The sequence below is a fragment of the Heterodontus francisci genome, chromosome 36, assembly GCF_036365525.1.
Source record: "Heterodontus francisci isolate sHetFra1 chromosome 36, sHetFra1.hap1, whole genome shotgun sequence".
Classification (NCBI taxonomy): Eukaryota; Metazoa; Chordata; class Chondrichthyes; order Heterodontiformes; family Heterodontidae; genus Heterodontus; species Heterodontus francisci.
In genome coordinates this window covers 30,630,577-30,649,665 of record NC_090406.1, presented here as the reverse complement: position 1 = coordinate 30,649,665, position 19,089 = coordinate 30,630,577, and the positions used below count along the sequence as shown (strand labels likewise).

At 44.3% G+C, this 19,089-nt stretch overlaps 1 protein-coding gene across 1 annotated transcript in view; it reads right to left on the bottom strand.

Annotated features, from left to right (window-relative positions):
* fbn2b (fibrillin 2b) overlaps positions 1-19,089 on the bottom strand; it is a 245,998-nt gene that overhangs the window by 149,604 nt on the left and 77,305 nt on the right. Inside the window, exon 8 of the mRNA XM_068016449.1 lies at positions 13,081-13,206. Coding sequence (XP_067872550.1) covers positions 13,081-13,206 — 126 coding nt within the window. The remainder of the gene's footprint in view (positions 1-13,080; positions 13,207-19,089) is intronic.

The window sequence follows — 19,089 nt, the reverse complement described above, 5'->3', positions numbered from 1 at the left end:
CAGTATCACTCCCTTCTACACTGAGAACAGAGATAGCTCAGTATCACTCCATCTATATTGAGGACAGTGATAACTCAGTATCAGCCCTTCTACATTGAGGACAGTGATAGCTCAGCATCACCCCTCTATATTGAGTACAGTGATAGCTCGGTATCACCCCATCTACATTGAGGACAGTAATAGCTCAGCATCACCCCTCTATATTGAGTACAGTGATAGCTCAGTATCAGCCCTTCTACATTGAGGACAGTGATAGCTCGGTATCACCCCTCTCTATTGAGGACAGTGATAGCTCAGTATCACTCCCTTCTCCACTGAGAACAGAGATAGCTCAGTATCACTCCATCTATATTGAGGACAGTGATAACTCAGTATCAGCCCTTCTACATTGAGGACAGTGATAGCTCAGCATCACCCCTCTATATTGAGTACAGTGATAGCTCGGTATCACCCCATCTACATTGAGGACAGTGATAGCTCAGTATCACCCCATCTACACTGAGAACAGTGATAGCTCAGTATCACCCCATCTACACTGAGAACAGTGATAACTCAGTATCACCCCATCTACACTGAGAACAGTGAAAGCTCAGTATCACCCCATCTACATTGAGAACAATGAAAGCTCAGTATCACCCCATCTACATTGAGAACAGTGAAAGCTCAGTATCACCCCATCTACATTGAGAACAATGAAAGCTCAGTATCACCCCATCTACATTGAGAACAATGAAAGCTCAGTATCACCCCATCTACACTGAGAACAGTGAAAGCTCAGTATCACCCCATCTACATTGAGAACAATGAAAGCTCAGTATCACCCCATCTACACTGAGAACAATGAAAGCTCAGTATCACCCCCCTATATTGAGTACAGTGAAAACTCAGTATCAGCCCATCTACACTGTGAACAGTGACAGCTCAGCATCACTCCATCTACATTGAGGACAGTGATAACTCAGTAGCAGCCCTTCTACATTGAGGACAGTTACAGCTCAGCATCACCCCTCGATATTGAGTACAGTGATAGCTCAGTATCACCCCATCTACATTGAGGACAGTGATAGCTCAGTATCACCCCTCTATATTGAGTACAGTGATAACTCGGTATCAGCCCATCTACATTGAGGACTGTAATAGCGAAGTATCACTCCATCTACATTGAGGACAGTGATAGCTCAGTATCACTCCATCTACATCGAGGACAGTGATCGCCCAGTTTCACTCCATCTACACTGAGAACAGTGATAGCTCAGTATCACTCCCTTCTACACTGAGAACAGTGATAGCTCATTATCAGCCCATCTACATTGAGGACAGTGACAACTCAGTATCACCCCATCTACATTGAGAACAGTGATAGCTCAGTATCACTCCATCGACATTGAGAACAGTGATAGCTCAGTATCACTCCATCTACATTGAGGACAGTGATAGCTCGGTATCAGCCCATCTACACTGAGGACAGTAACAGCTCAGCATCACCCCTCTATATTGAGTACAGTTATAGCTCAGTATCAGCCCTTCTACATTGAGGACAGTGATAGCTCGGTATCAGCCCACCTACCTTGAGGACAGTGATAGCTCAGTATCACTCCCTTCTACACTGAGAACAGTGATAGCTCATTATCACCCCATCTACATTGAGGACAGTGATAGCTCAGTATCAGCCCATCTACATTGAGGACAGTGACAACTCAGTATCACCCCTCTATATTGAGGACAGTGATAGCTCAGTATCACTCCCTTCTACACTGAGAACAGAGATAGCTCAGTATCACTCCATCTATATTGAGGACAGTGATAACTCAGTATCAGCCCTTCTACATTGAGGACAGTGATAGCTCAGCATCACCCCTCTATATTGAGTACAGTGATAGCTCGGTATCACCCCATCTACATTGAGGACAGTAATAGCTCAGCATCACCCCTCTATATTGAGTACAGTGATAGCTCAGTATCAGCCCTTCTACATTGAGGACAGTGATAGCTCGGTATCACCCCTCTCTATTGAGGACAGTGATAGCTCAGTATCACTCCCTTCTCCACTGAGAACAGAGATAGCTCAGTATCACTCCATCTATATTGAGGACAGTGATAACTCAGTATCAGCCCTTCTACATTGAGGACAGTGATAGCTCAGCATCACCCCTCTATATTGAGTACAGTGATAGCTCGGTATCACCCCATCTACATTGAGGACAGTGATAGCTCAGTATCACCCCATCTACACTGAGAACAGTGATAGCTCAGTATCACCCCATCTACACTGAGAACAGTGATAACTCAGTATCACCCCATCTACACTGAGAACAGTGAAAGCTCAGTATCACCCCATCTACATTGAGAACAATGAAAGCTCAGTATCACCCCATCTACATTGAGAACAGTGAAAGCTCAGTATCACCCCATCTACATTGAGAACAATGAAAGCTCAGTATCACCCCATCTACATTGAGAACAATGAAAGCTCAGTATCACCCCATCTACACTGAGAACAGTGAAAGCTCAGTATCACCCCATCTACATTGAGAACAATGAAAGCTCAGTATCACCCCATCTACACTGAGAACAATGAAAGCTCAGTATCACCCCCCTATATTGAGTACAGTGAAAACTCAGTATCAGCCCATCTACACTGTGAACAGTGACAGCTCAGCATCACTCCATCTACATTGAGGACAGTGATAACTCAGTAGCAGCCCTTCTACATTGAGTACAGTGATAGCTCAGTATCACCCCATCTACATTGAGGACAGTTACAGCTCAGCATCACCCCTCGATATTGAGTACAGTGATAGCTCAGTATCACCCCATCTACATTGAGGACAGTGATAGCTCAGTATCACCCCATCTGCACTAACAGTGATAGCTCAGTATCACCCCATCTACACTGAGAACAGTGATAGCTCAGTATCAGCCCATCAACACTGAGAACAGTGATAGCTCAGTATCACTCCATCTACATTGAGGACAGTGATAGCTCAGTATCACCCCTCTATATTGAGTAAAGTGATAACTCAGTATCAGCCCATCTACACTGAGAACAGTGATAGCTCAGTATCACCCCTCTATATTGAGTACAGTGATAACTCGGTATCAGCCCATCTACATTGAGGACTGTAATAGCGAAGTATCACTCCATCTACATTGAGGACAGTGATAGCTCAGTATCAGTCCATCTACATTGAGGACAGTAATAGCTCAGTATCACTCCATCTACATTGAGGACAGTGATAGCTCAGTATCACTCCATCTACATCGAGGACAGTGATCGCCCAGTTTCACTCCACCTACCTTGAGGACAGTGATAGCTCAGTATCACTCCCTTCTACACTGAGAACAGTGATAGCTCATTATCACCCCATCTACATTGAGGACAGTGATAGCTCAGTATCAGCCCATCTACATTGAGGACAGTGACAACTCAGTATCACCCCTCTATATTGAGGACAGTGATAGCTCAGTATCACTCCCTTCTACACTGAGAACAGTGATAGCTCAGTATCACTCCATCTAGATTGAGGACAGTGATAGCTCAGTATCACTCCATCTAGATTGAGGACAGTGATAGCTCAGTATCACGCCATCTAGATTGAGGACAGTGATAGCTCAGTATCAGCCCATCTACACTGAGGACAGTAACAGCTCAGCATCACCCCTCTATATTGAGTACAGTTATAGCTCAGTATCAGCCCTTCTACATTGAGGACAGTGATAGCTCGGTATCACCCCTCTCTATTGAGGACAGTGATAGCTCAGTATCACTCCCTTCTCCACTGAGGACAGTGATAGCTCAGTATCACCCCATCTACATTGAGGACAGTGATAACTCAGTATCAGCCCTTCTACATTGAGGACAGTGATAGCTCGGTATCACCCCATCTACATTGAGGACAGTGATAGCTCAGCATCACCCCTCTATATTGAGTACAGTGATAGCTCAGTATCACCCCATCTACACTGAGAACAGAGGTAGCTCAGTATCACCCCATCTACATTGAGGACAGTAATAGCTCAGCATCACCCCTCTATATTGAGTACAGTGATAACTCAGTATCAGCCCATCTACACTGAGAACAGTGATAGCTCAGTATCACCCCATCTACATTGAGAACAATGAAAGCTCAGTAATACACATCTACATTGAGGACAGTGATAGCTCAGCATCACCCCTCTCTATTGAGTACAGTGATAACTCAGTATCACTCCCATCTACATTGAGAACAATGAAAGCTCAGTAATACACATCTACATTGAGGACAGTGATAGCTCAGCATCACCCCTCTATATTGAGTAAAGTGAAAACTCAGTATCACCCCTCTATATTGAGTAAAGTGAAAACTCAGTATCAGCCCATCTACATTGAGTACAGTTATAGCTCAGTATCACCCCATCTACACTGAGAACAGTGATAGCTTAGTATCAGCCCATCTACATTGAGAACAGTGATAGCTCAGTATCACTCCATCTGCACTGAGAACAGTGATAGCTCAGTACCAGCCCATCTACATTGAGGACAGTGACAACTCAGTAACACCCCTCTACATTGAGGACAGTGATAACTCAGTATCACTCCATCTGCACTGAGAACAGTGATAGCTCAGTACCAGCCCATCTACATTGAGGACAGTGACAACTCAGTAACACCCCTCTATATTGAGGACAGTGATAGCTCAGTATCACTCCCTTCTACACTGAGAACAGTGATAGCTCAGCATCACCCCTCTATATTGAGTACAGTGATAGCTCAGTATCACCCCATCTGCATTGAGGACAGTGATAACTCAGTATCAGCCCATCTACATTGAGCACAGTGATAGCTCAGTATCACTCCATCTACACTGAGAACAGTGATAGCTCAGTATCACCCCATCTACACTGAGAACAGTGATAGCTCAGTATCAGCCCATCTACACTGAGAACAGTAATAGCTCAGTATCACCCCCTGTACACTGAGAACAGTGATAGCTCAGTATCACCCCATCTACACTGAGAACAGTAATAGCTCAGTATCACCCCCTGTACACTGAGAACAGTGATAGCTCAGTATCACCCCATCTACACTGAGAACAGTAATAGCTCAGTATCACCCCCTGTACACTGAGAACAGTGATAGCTCAGTATCACCCCATCTACACTGAGAACAGTAATAGCTCAGTATCACCCCATCTACACTGAGAACAGTGATAGCTCAGTATCACCCCCTGTACACTGAGAACAGTGATAGCTCAGTATCACTCCATCTACATTGAGGACAGTGATAGCTCAGTATCAGCCCATCTACATTGAGGACAGTGACAACTCAGTAACACCCCTCTATATTGAGGACAGTGATAGCTCAGTATCACCCCATCTACATTGAGGACAGTGATAGCTCAGTATCACCCCATCTACACTGAGAACAGTGATAGCTCAGTATCACCCCATCTACACTGAGAACAGTAATAGCTCAGTATCACCCCATCTACACTGAGAACAGTGATAGCTCAGTATCACCCCCTGTACACTGAGAACAGTGATAGCTCAGTATCACTCCATCTACATTGAGGACAGTGATAGCTCAGTATCAGCCCATCTACATTGAGGACAGTGACAACTCAGTAACACCCCTCTATATTGAGGACAGTGATAGCTCAGTATCACCCCATCTACATTGAGGACAGTGACAACTCAGTAACACCCCTCTATATTGAGGACAGTGATAGCTCAGTATCACTCCATCTACATTGAGGACAGTGATAGCTCAGTATCAGCCCATCTACATTGAGGACAGTGACAACTCAGTAACACCCCTCTATATTGAGGACAGTGATAGCTCAGTATCACCCCATCTACACTGAGAACAGTGATAGCTCAGTATCACTCCATCGACATTGAGGACAGTGATAGCTCAGTATCAGCCCATCTACACTGAGGACAGAAAGAGCTCAGCATCACCCCTCTATATTGAGTACAGTGATAGCTCAGTATCACTCCCTTCTACACTGAGAACAGAGATAGCTCAGTATCACCCCATCTCCATCGCGGACAGTGATAACTCAGTATCACCCCATCTACATTAAGGACAGTTATAGCTCAGTATCACTCCATCTGCACTGAGAACAGTGATAGCTCAGTACCACCCCATCTACATTGAGGACAGTGATAGCTCAGTATCACCCCATCTACATTGAGGACAGTGATAGCTCAGTATCACCCCATCTACACTGAGAACAGTGATAGCTCAGCATCACCCCTCTATATTGAGTACAGTGATAACTCAGTATCAGCCCATCTACATCGAGGACAGTGATCGCCCAGTTTCACTCCATCTACATTGAGGACTGTGATAGCTCAGCATCACCCCTCTATATTGAGTACAGTGATAACTCAGTATCACTCCCTTCTACACTGAGAACAGTGATAGCTCAGTATCACTCCATCGACATTGAGGACAGTGATAGCTCAGTATCAGCCCATCTACACTGAGGACAGAAAGAGCTCAGCATCACCCCTCTCTATTGAGTACAGTGATAACTCAGTATCACTCCCATCTACATTGAGAACAATGAAAGCTCAGTAATACACATCTACATTGAGGACAGTGATAGCTCAGCATCACCCCTCTATATTGAGTAAAGTGAAAACTCAGTATCACCCCTCTATATTGAGTAAAGTGAAAACTCAGTATCAGCCCATCTACATTGAGTACAGTTATAGCTCAGTATCACCCCATCTACACTGAGAACAGTGATAGCTTAGTATCAGCCCATCTACATTGAGAACAGTGATAGCTCAGTATCACCCCATCTACACTGAGGACAGTGATAGCTCAGTATCACTCCATCTACATCGAGGACAGTGATCGCCCAGTTTCACTCCATCTACATTGAGGACAGTGATAGCTCAGTATAAGCCCATCTACATTGAGGACAGTGATAGCTCAGTATCACTCCATCTACATTGAGGACAGTGATAGCTCAGTATCACTCCATCTACATTGAGTACAGTGATAACTCAGTATCACTCCATCTACAATGCGGACAGTGATAACGCAGTATCAGCCCTTCCACATTGAGAACAGTGATAGCTCAGTATCAGCCCATCTGCACTGAGAACAGTGATAGCTCAGTACCAGCCCATCTACATTGAGGACAGTGACAACTCAGTAACACCCCTCTATATTGAGGACAGTGATAGCTCAGCATCACCCCTCTATATTGAGTACAGTGATAACTCAGTATCAGCCCATCTACATTGAGTACAGTGATAGCTCAGTATCACCCCATCTGCATTGAGGACAGTGATAACTCAGTATCAGCCCATCTACATTGAGCACAGTGATAGCTCAGTATCACTCCATCTACACTGAGAACAGTGATAGCTCAGTATCACCCCATCTACACTGAGAACAGTGATAGCTCAGTATCAGCCCATCTACACTGAGAACAGTAATAGCTCAGTATCACCCCCTGTACACTGAGAACAGTGATAGCTCAGTATCACCCCATCTACACTGAGAACAGTGATAGCTCAGTATCAGCCCATCTACACTGAGAACAGTAATAGCTCAGTATCACCCCCTGTACACTGAGAACAGTGATAGCTCAATATCACTCCATCTACAATGCGGACAGTGATAACGCAGTATCAGCCCTTCTACATTGAGGACAGTGATAGCGCGGTATCACCCCATCTACATTGAGGACAGTGATAGCTCAGTATCACTCCATCTGCACTGAGAACAGTGATAGCTCAGTACCAGCCCATCTACATTGAGGACAGTGACAACTCAGTAACACCCCTCTACATTGAGGACAGTGATAACTCAGTATCACTCCATCTGCACTGAGAACAGTGATAGCTCAGTACCAGCCCATCTACATTGAGGACAGTGACAACTCAGTAACACCCCTCTATATTGAGGACAGTGATAGCTCAGTATCACTCCCTTCTACACTGAGAACAGTGATAGCTCAGCATCACCCCTCTATATTGAGTACAGTGATAGCTCAGTATCACCCCATCTGCATTGAGGACAGTGATAACTCAGTATCAGCCCATCTACATTGAGCACAGTGATAGCTCAGTATCACTCCATCTACACTGAGAACAGTGATAGCTCAGTATCACCCCATCTACACTGAGAACAGTGATAGCTCAGTATCAGCCCATCTACACTGAGAACAGTAATAGCTCAGTATCACCCCCTGTACACTGAGAACAGTGATAGCTCAGTATCACCCCATCTACACTGAGAACAGTAATAGCTCAGTATCACCCCCTGTACACTGAGAACAGTGATAGCTCAGTATCACCCCATCTACACTGAGAACAGTAATAGCTCAGTATCACCCCCTGTACACTGAGAACAGTGATAGCTCAGTATCACCCCATCTACACTGAGAACAGTAATAGCTCAGTATCACCCCATCTACACTGAGAACAGTGATAGCTCAGTATCACCCCCTGTACACTGAGAACAGTGATAGCTCAGTATCACTCCATCTACATTGAGGACAGTGATAGCTCAGTATCAGCCCATCTACATTGAGGACAGTGACAACTCAGTAACACCCCTCTATATTGAGGACAGTGATAGCTCAGTATCACCCCATCTACACTGAGAACAGTGATAGCTCAGTATCACTCCATCGACATTGAGGACAGTGATAGCTCAGTATCAGCCCATCTACACTGAGGACAGAAAGAGCTCAGCATCACCCCTCTATATTGAGTACAGTGATAGCTCAGTATCACTCCCTTCTACACTGAGAACAGAGATAGCTCAGTATCACCCCATCTCCATCGCGGACAGTGATAACTCAGTATCACCCCATCTACATTAAGGACAGTTATAGCTCAGCATCACCCCATCTCAATTGAGAACAATGAAAGCTCAGTAATACACATCTACATTGAGGACAGTGACAGCTCAGCATCACCCCTCTATATTGAGTACAGTGATAGCTCAGTATCACCCCATGTACACTGAGAACAATGATAGCTTAGTATCAGCCCATCTACATTGAGAACAGTGATGGCTCGGTATCAGCCCTCTATATTGAGTAAAGTGATAACTCAGTATCACCCCATCTACACTGAGAACAGTGATAGCTCAGTATCAGCCCATCTACACTGAGAACAGTGATAGCTCAGTATCAGCCCTCTATATTGAGTAAAGTGATAACTCAGTATCAGCCCATCTACATTGAGAACAGTAATAGCTCAGTATCACCCCATCTACATTGAGGACAGTGATAGCTCAGTATCACTCCATCTACACTGAGAACAGTGATAGCTTAGTATCAGCCCATCTACACTGAGAACAGTGATAGCTCAGTATCACCCCATCTACACTGAGAACAGTGATAGCTTAGTATCAGCCCATCTACATTGAGAACAGTAATAGCTCAGTATCACCCCATCGACACTGAGAACAGTGATAGCTCAGTATCACCCCATCTACACTGAGAAAAGTAATAGCTCGGTATCACCCCATCTACACTGAGAACAGTGATAGCTCAGTATCACTCCATCTACACTGAGAATAGTGATAGCTCAGTATCACCCCATCTACATTGAGGACAGTGATAGCTCAGTATCAGCCCATCTACACTGAGAACAGTATTAGCTCAGTATCAGCCCATCTACACAGAGAACAGTGATAGCTCAGTATCACCATCTACACTGAGAACAGTGATAGCTCAGTATCAGCCAATCTACATTGAGGACAGTGATAGCTCAGTATCAGCCCATCTACACTGAGAACAGTGATAGCTCAGTATCAGCCCATCTACATTGAGGACAGTGATAGCTCAGTATCAGCCCATCTACACTGAGAACAGTGATAGCTCAGTATCACTCCATCTACATTGAGGACAGTGATAGCTCGGTATCAGCCCATCTACACTGAGAACAGTGATAGCTCAGTATCAGCCCATCTACACTGAGAACAGTGATAGCTCAGTATCACTCCATCTACACTGAGAATAGTGATAGCTCAGTATCAGCCCATCTACACTGAGAACAGTGATAGCTCAGTATCAGCCCATCTACACTGAGGACAGTAATAGCTCAGTATCACCGTATCTACATTGAGGACAGTGATAGCTCAGTATCAGCCCATCTACATTGAGGAGAGTGATAGCTCAGTATCACTCCATCTACATTGAGAACAGTGATAGCTCGGTATCAGCCCATCTACATTGAGGACAGTAATAGCTCAGCATCACCCCTCTATAATGAGTACAGTGATAGCTCAGTATCACCATCTACATTGAGGACAGTAATAGCTCTGTATCACTCCATCTACATTGAGGACAGTGATAGCTCAGTATCACTCCATCTACATTGAGGACAGTGATAGCTCATTATCACTCCATCTACATTGAGGACAGTGATCGCTCAGTATCACTCCATCTACATTGAGGACAGTAATAGCTCAGTATCAGCCCATCTACATGTTGGACAGTGATAGCTCAGTATCACTCCATCTACATTGAGGACAGTGATAGCTCAGTATCACTCCATCTACATCGAGGACAGTGATCGCCCAGTTTCACTCCATCTACACTGAGAACAGTGATAGCTCAGTATCACTCCCTTCTACACTGAGAACAGTAATAGCTCAGCATCACCCCTCTATATTGAGTACAGTGATAACTCTGTATCAGCCCATCTACATTGAGGACAGTGATTGCTCAGTATCAGTCCATCTACATTGAGGACAGTGATAGCTCAGTATCAGTCCATCTACATTGAGGACAGTGATAGCTCAGTATCAGTCCATCTACATTGAGGACAGTGATAGCTCAGTATCAGTCCATCTACATTGAGGACAGTGATAGCTCAGTATCAGTCCATCTACATTGAGGACTGTGATAGCTCAGTATCCGCCCATCTACACTAAGGTTTGTCAACAGGATATTGAAATTCCATGGTCTCACAGCCAAGCTTAATGCTGTCATCACCAGATATCTACACATACCTTCCAGCTGCGATCACGATTTCAGTTGGTTTGGTAGATGAGGGTCAATGTAATCTGTTGTCATTCTCTCAATGAGGAAGGAACTATAAATTTGGAAGGTTCCCCATTTATAAGATCCCTTCCGTTGTCACTTGATTATTTCCCAGGGTGAGAAGTTATACCACATTAAATAACAGCTTGGCTTCATTGCCTGAGAGCTTCCTTCACGCTTAGATTCACCCCTCATGTTCAACATGATGAATTCCCGATATATGTTGATGTCCTGATGATGGGTGACCCACAACTCTCCCCACTCCCAGATAGCTTCAAAAATATCATTCTGGTTATGCTTCAGGTTTCCAGGATCTGCACTATGTTGTTCTTGTTCAAAGATATCTTATTGGACTCTATTAACAAGTAACTGTTACAGCCCCTGTAGCATTTGGAAAAAAAGCTTTTGTTTCAGTCATGAATTCTGTGGTATTGCACTTTAAGCTGACATAAGAACCTCCAATACTTTTGAGGTTGTTAGACACTGCTGGATTACGGACACTCTCACTGTTAGTTTATGGGAACAGCAGAAGTATTAATGTGTGTATGTTGTGATAGGCTGGCTCAGCTGTGAGTACTGACACCCCCTCTTGTTCTGACTTTGAACAAAAACGAAGTTCAGAGTGAAACTTTACTTGGCATTCTGACTCTGACACAGACAGGATTTGATATTGTGCAGCCAAAAGTCACAGCCTTACTGCTCAGGACATTTATTGCTATCGCTGGCAAAATCTCCCTTTGTCTTTTGAATCCTGAACCTGCACCAATATTGAGGGACAAACCTCAGAAAAATTAGCTAGGGTTTCCCTCAACATTGTCCAGGGACTCCCTCTCCCACAACAAAGATGTGTGTGTATATCAATGGAGAAGAGTATCGGGTGTGGTTGTGACTCCCAAAGTATATCAATAGACACCGTTCAAGCTCCCAGGTCAAGGCTAGCTACTTAAGATCTGCAGAAGGTGGCTGCCAGCATCAGGGGAGTGGCGAGGTCAGTGGCTTGAGTAGTCTACGCCAGTGAGAGTTAATGTCTGGGGAAATGTACCCCAGCAAGAGGCATTATCCAGGGAACTGTACCCCAGCAAGAGCCAATGTCTATGGAACTGTACCCCAGCAAGCAGCAATGCCCAGGAAACCGTACCGCTGTGAGAGAGATAGCATCTTCAGGAATGGGAAGGAAAGTACATGTATAATAATATCTAATATTGAAAAATTAAAAATCAATCCGGCAGGATTTCCTTACTCCTGGAATCCGCAGGCATTTTACAACCTAAACTTGGTATCACCTCGTCACTACTTCCTGATAACATTGCCTTCCTCCCCCATTCTTGATTTGGTGCTGTACTGAGGGCAGTGGGCCTTCACTAATGATTAAAAGCAGCAGGGTCAGTTGGATAATCTGCTCTGTACAGAAACTGAGTGACTGATTGGGAATTTTACTTTTGTAAAGTGTAACAAAGGGTGCTTGTGTGTGGTTGGAAGAGAATGAGTTGCTGGAGTCCCAAAACGCTCACATCACTGGCCAGGCTCAGCTCCAAACTCCCATTCCAGTACTGGCAGGAATATTTGGAACAAAAGCATTCCAGCCTTATCCAAACTCAAGCCTGCCAAGTATTTGATTTTTGGCTCACTTTGAAATAATGTTGTTGGAAAGGTTCAACCCTTTCACTGGCACAGTGTGCTTCCTGAGTAGTGTTAGCAGCTACAGGCTGAATCATTAGCTTTAAATAGAGAACACACATTGATCCAGAGCCTGTAAACAATGAAGTACGCTGAGGCCCTGGAGTTAGAAATGGTTGTGACTCAAGGGGTTTATTTTTAGGAAGCTATCGCTCCCAGTTTTAGGTATGGATGTTGTACGCTGGGGACAGTGACGGGTTGCCTTCAGTGATTGGTTCCCGACAGTGATTGTCTCCCGACAGTGATTGGTTCCAGACAGTTATTGGCGCCCAACAGTGGTTGGCCCCTGACCGTGATTGGCCCCTGACCGTGATTGGCCCCTTACCGTGATTTACTCCCGACAGTGATTGGCTCCCTACAATAATGGGCTCCTTTTTACTGAAAGATCTGTCAAACTTACCAATACACCTGGAGCCATCCAGGCTTGTGACAAAGTCGCGTGGACAATTGCAGACGTAGCTACCAACTGTGTTTGAGCATTCGCCTCCATCGCAGACTCCAGAAATGGTGCTGCATTCATCAACATCTGGAAGGTGAAAGACAGAAATATCAAAATATGGACAAAGAGCTGGAAAATCATTGACTGAAGGACAAGGGTTTTGAACATTCAATTAAGGACTTGGAACCCCACTGAGCCATCTCAAAACATGTCAGCATGACAAACTGCTTAGTATTTTGTTAAAGAAAATTCACAAAAATATAGAAATTCTGGGTGTACTGCAGGTCTGTGGGATGAAAGTTCAAACCTGTCATTCAACACTGAGAGAAACCAGAACCTCAGCTGTGACATCAGGGAGGTGGCAGTGATGTGGCCAATACCTTATGGTGACGAGCATGGACTAGTTTGTGTACCTCCTAGTGTCCTTCCAGAGAATAACATTGGCAGAAGGCTCTGAGCATCTGGCTGGTTGGTCGGGCAGGGAGTGGGGGAGGGGTGGTGGGGTATGATCCAAGGGAGGGAAAGGGAGAATAATCTACACAATGCCAGAAACCAACATATGCTCGTGTGCTTGAACAGGATACCGCACTTAAAATGGCCAATCTATTTGTAATCTTCTAGGACAGCATTAGATAATCAACAAATGTTCAATGAACACCTTTACTCCAGAGTAACTCTTGAGTTTAGATTAGCAGGTATCAATTTTTGCTTCTGTTGCTTGCAACCATTACACAGACATATACACACTCACTCCCATTCACATATAAACAATCATACACTCACATTTACACATATCGCCCACCTTCTCAGCCTCACACGCTAACAGCCTCACTCTCATCCTCATACCATCACCATCAAACTCACTCTCACAGCCACATACTCACTCTCTCAGTCACCCACTTTGGCCTCATTCACTTCATGTAAAATAGAATGAAACATTATAAAATGACATGATATCCATTCACCCAATAAGAAATGTTCAAGGCAACAAGGCTGTACTGTAATGATGAGGGGAAGGCAGCTCTGAGGAAGATCTTCAAACTGAATGTGAATTGTGTTGATCAATATGGTTTATGGTTTAAAAGTGGAATCAACATCTGATTAATTACGCGACTGGGTAAATGGATACTTCTTCTTTGGCCTCCTTGTCTCGAGAGACAATGGGTAAGTGCCTAGAGGTGGTCAGTGGTTTGTGAAACAGTGCCTGGAGTGGCTATAAAAGCCAATTCTAGAGTGACAGGCTCTTCCATAGGTGCTGCAGATAAAATTGATTGTCGGGGCTGTTACACAGTTGGCTCTCCCCTTGCGCTTCTGTCTTTTTTCCTGCCAACAGCTAAGTCTCTTCGACTCGCCACTCTTTAGCCCCGCCTTTATGGCTGTCTGCCAGCTCTGGCGATCACTGGCAACTGACTCCCACGACTTGTGGTCAATGTCACAGGACTTCATGTCGCGTTTGCAGACGGCTTTAAAGCGAAGACATGGACAGCCGGTGGGTCTGATACCAGTGACGAGCTTATTGTACAATGCGTCCTTGTGGATCCTGCCATCTTCCATGTGGCTCACATGGCCAAGCCATCTCAAGCACCGCTGGCTCAGTAGGGTGTATATGCTGGGGATGTCGGCCGCCTCGAGGACTTCTGTGTTGGAGATACAGTCCTGCCACCTGATGCCAAGGATTCTCCGGAGGCAGCAAAGATGGAATGAATTGAGACGTCACTCTTGGCTGACATACGTTGTCCAGGCATCGCTGCCATAGAGCAATGTACTGAGGACACAGGCTTGAAACAATCGGACTCCCATGATGTTCATTTTCTTGAGGCTGATGGTTAGGCCAAATTCGTTGCAGGCAGCCGCAAACCTGTCAATGTATCTCTGCAGAGACTCATCGACAGGATTGCGGCTGCCTGTAACGAAATGGATACTGCACTCACAGAACCGCAGATAGACTTCTCTTTAAAGACAGTCTGAAACAACAGAACGTTATCTGAAATCCTCAGGAGCCCAGATGAGTGATGTTAAGCATTTGTACGTTTATATAAAAAAACAGCTCAGCAAATGTGCACAATAGAAGTGTTTGTATAAACAAACTCTGAGGAAGTCCAGTGTTTGGCAGGTGGTGACAGCCTAATGTTACTTAACAGAAACATCTGAGGCCTTATTGTAGGAAATCAGGCCTGATGACTTACTTATGCAGCCGGAGGCCTACAGTACTAATTTATATAGGTTGCCAACTTTGTTGGAGGTATTCATGGAGGCTTGATCACGTGATGTCCGACCACATGACATCTGATCATGTGACATCTGCAAATATTATTGCATTTAATTTGTAGAGGTCGGCTTCCCTGTAGTTGAGTAACTTTACTTGTAGTTTCACGCCAGCAGCTGTTGTGCGAGATGTTCCGGCAAATGGGAAGTCACCCATGAGCTGATGAACAGGGCTTGGCTGCATGTCGGTACACGGACACCAGTGTCCATCATAAAAATTTTGAGGTCCGTGACTGTTAATTTCAGGAATGGGAAATTTCCCAGTGACTTCTTTCCAGACAAGTCCGACTTTAAAAATATTCAGAGCCATCAGTTTCACAGCTGACAGGTTCTTAGAGCGGGAAAAGTAGTTTCCAAACTCAGGACAAGTTTGGGTTTTTCCGGCGAGTTCCAATTTATTTTAAGAAGGCTGCCAAAAACCTCAAATTCCGCCCTGAGTTCAGGGCGGCACAGTGGCGCAGTGGTTAGCACCGCAGCCTCACAGCTCCAGCCACCCAGGTTCAATTCTGGGTACTGCCTGTGTGGAGTTTGCAAGTTCTCCCTGTGTCTGCGTGGGTTTTCGCCGGGTGCTCCGGTTTCCTCCCACAGCCAAAAGACTTGCAGGTTGATAGGTAAATTGGCCATTATAAATTGTCCCTAGTATAGGCAGGTGGTAGGAGAATCTCGGGACAGGTGGAGATGTGCTAGGGATATAGGATTAGTGTAGGATTTGTATAAATGGGTGGTTGATGGTCGGCACAGACTCGGTGGGCCGAAGGACCTGTTTCAGTGCTGTATCTCTAAACTAAACTAAACTAAAACTATCTGGATTCTCCGCATCGCTACATCAAGTGTGTGAGCAGACACTGACTACTTGTGCAAGCAAAAACAGGTACTCACTAAATAAGGTGAAATGCGTTTTAAATCAGACTGTGGTTTGATGGCATTAGGTTGGCTATACACTTTATATACAAATTAATTGTCCCCATGTCCATGGCTGAGTCAATAATTTTGTTAAATGTCCGTGGTGCAACATAAGTTGGCGCTTTTACCTGCTGTTGAAGAGGGGAAATTAAGGACTGGGAAGTGAGGATGGGGAAGGGGGAATACCAAATATGGAGGAGGAATTCACAGGAGGGAAACCAGAGGTGGGTGGAAACTTAATTGTACCAGTAACTAATCATAACTGAAATGACACTGAGGACTAATAGTAATATTGGTAATGTATTGAAAACCCTATATGCCAAATGGGAAATATTAATTTCATAGGTTGGAACCTTGCATTTGTCATGACCCTGTTTTTTGGGGGCGAAATATGCAATGTGCCTTTAAGGCTGCAAGAGATCACTACTTCTTTAAGGTAGCCAGCTTCAGAAGTTATCGGAAAATGCATCTTGGTTGCCCTGGCTACAGCCATACGGAAAGAGAGAACAGGACATATAATGCTGCCGTTTGACTTTGAAACTAGCTGGCAACAAACTGCTTGTTCAGAGACATTTGACACGCTGTTCCAGCATGTACTGAAAGAAATAGGAGATCTCTCTCAGTCTATTTAAACCCTGTTTATTATTCTCTCTCAGAATTCTGAAAAGTCAAACCAGATTAATTCTTTTTAAAAAAGTAGCTATTTGTCGATCTACTGTGTTCATCGCCAGAAAGAAGAAGGGTTTGATGCTTCAACTACTGAACTGTAATTGCTGAACTGCTATCGTTGAATTCATCAGGCCTTGGAAGACTTCAAGCAACCTTGGACTGTTCCACATTTGAAGATTCCACTTCATCAGGAGTGTAAATCTGCAAAGACTTTATTGTTATTCTATTCTTTTTCAAGCAGCTAATTAGACACCAAACTTCTGATAGTTTGGGTATATGTTTGCGAATGTGAGAGTTAAAATTTTAAATAAGTTATAAGGTCTTAATTATACCAGTAACTAATTGTAACTGAAATGACACCGAGGACTAACAGTAATATTGGTAATGTCATGAAAACCCTATATGCCAAATGGGTTATTGGTTTATCTTAGTAGTGTTTAAGATTGTAGTTTGTTTTCTAATAAATAGTTAGTTTGTTAATATCTAAAGATACCTGGTTGGTTTGCCTCATTCGGGGGTTACCAGATTGTTCAATTTGGCTGCTGCTTTCTTTGATTTGGGAAAGCTTAAAGATATATGTTATGCGACCTGTGGGGTGGCGGGACTGAATTGACAGTGCGTTGCTTCCACCGCAATCAGAATCATATATTTTGATTGGGAGCTTTGTTCTGAGCAGTCGTGCCATAACACATTAGACCTTTACTGGAAATTCTTACAAGTAACTTTTTAAAAAGTAAACTGGCAGCCAAGGTGGCCACTGCAATATACATTTGAAACACCAAAAGATCAGACTGGAGACAATAAGTCTGATTCAGCCTAGCCAGAACAATGGGGTGCTTTTGGTGATTAAATTACCTGGAATGGCCTTATCAGCATGGTCGCCAGGGGACCATCTACACCCATTGACTTTGTAAGAGCCAACCTCCCACTCCAAGTGTGGCTGGACAGCTTGAGATACAGCACCTTGAATCTCAGAGAAGATTCCAGAAACACCTCATTAAAAGAACAAAAGGGCTTGATGGTGTCATGTGACTGCTGTGCAACTCTGGAGAGACCGTGAGCTTTGTCATACAGAAAGCAGACAGGAGTAACTGAAAAGCCATCAACGAAGCAGGTCTCTCTCTTTCCTCAGAAAAGATCAAGGGAAGACCCGGCTGCAACTGGAAAAGACCCTCAAGCCTACAGACCGCCACAGCCAGCAACCAGGGGACAAGAATCAAACCCCTCTTTGCCTTCAGGAGTCTTGAGCAAAGCAAGCCCACAACCGTGGCCCAGTGAGAACTTCAGAAACAGAACTTCAGCTGAGGACTTGAGATTTTAAACTGTATTTAAATTCCATTTATTCTGGACTTTACTCCAACCACCAAATCTGTTTTCCCTCTGTAATCTATTTACGTGTGTGTGAGACTCTCATAGGCATGTGTGCGTGAATGTGTAACGTATTTTAATAATTTTAACCGGGGTAGAGTGTTAAGTGTAATAAACGTACATTTTTCTTATTGAACTCAAGAAAACCTGTCTGATTGGTTCTTTTGCAATTAGATTAGAGGAACATGAGCAGGCGCTCACTGAGGTGGTAAGTTCAATCACTGTGTTAAAAAAGGATAAACCCTATTGCGGTCAAACCAGTGAAGGGGCGAAAGGGGAGCCTGAGACTTCCTCCTCACCTGGCCATAAAAATAACATTCAGATGCCTTTCATAAGTAACAGTAATGACAATAACTCACTGATACTACCTGTAACTATTAGTAATCCCATAATCCACCGATATTTACTCTGTAACTTCAACAAGAATCCCCCTGCACTGCACAAGGTCTGGTCAGGCTCCACAGTCAGTGCCATTTTTAATAGGCCTCAACTCTCCCTTATCTCCTTGGATTCAGGTTCTGTGCGAAAAAGGCAACTCTGAACTGGGATCCTCAGTCACAGACGATCTACACTTGGACTTCGAATGTCAAAACCGGCCAGCATGTACTGTCCTGAACTAAACTAAGAGATCACACGAAGGGCAGCAGGCTCAGTATTTGGGGCACTTCTCACAGTACACGTCGTCCTAAACTCTGCTCAGCACTGACATTTCTGAACCACTCCCTGGGCTCAGATGCAATATAGGAGAGTTTTCATGAAATGATA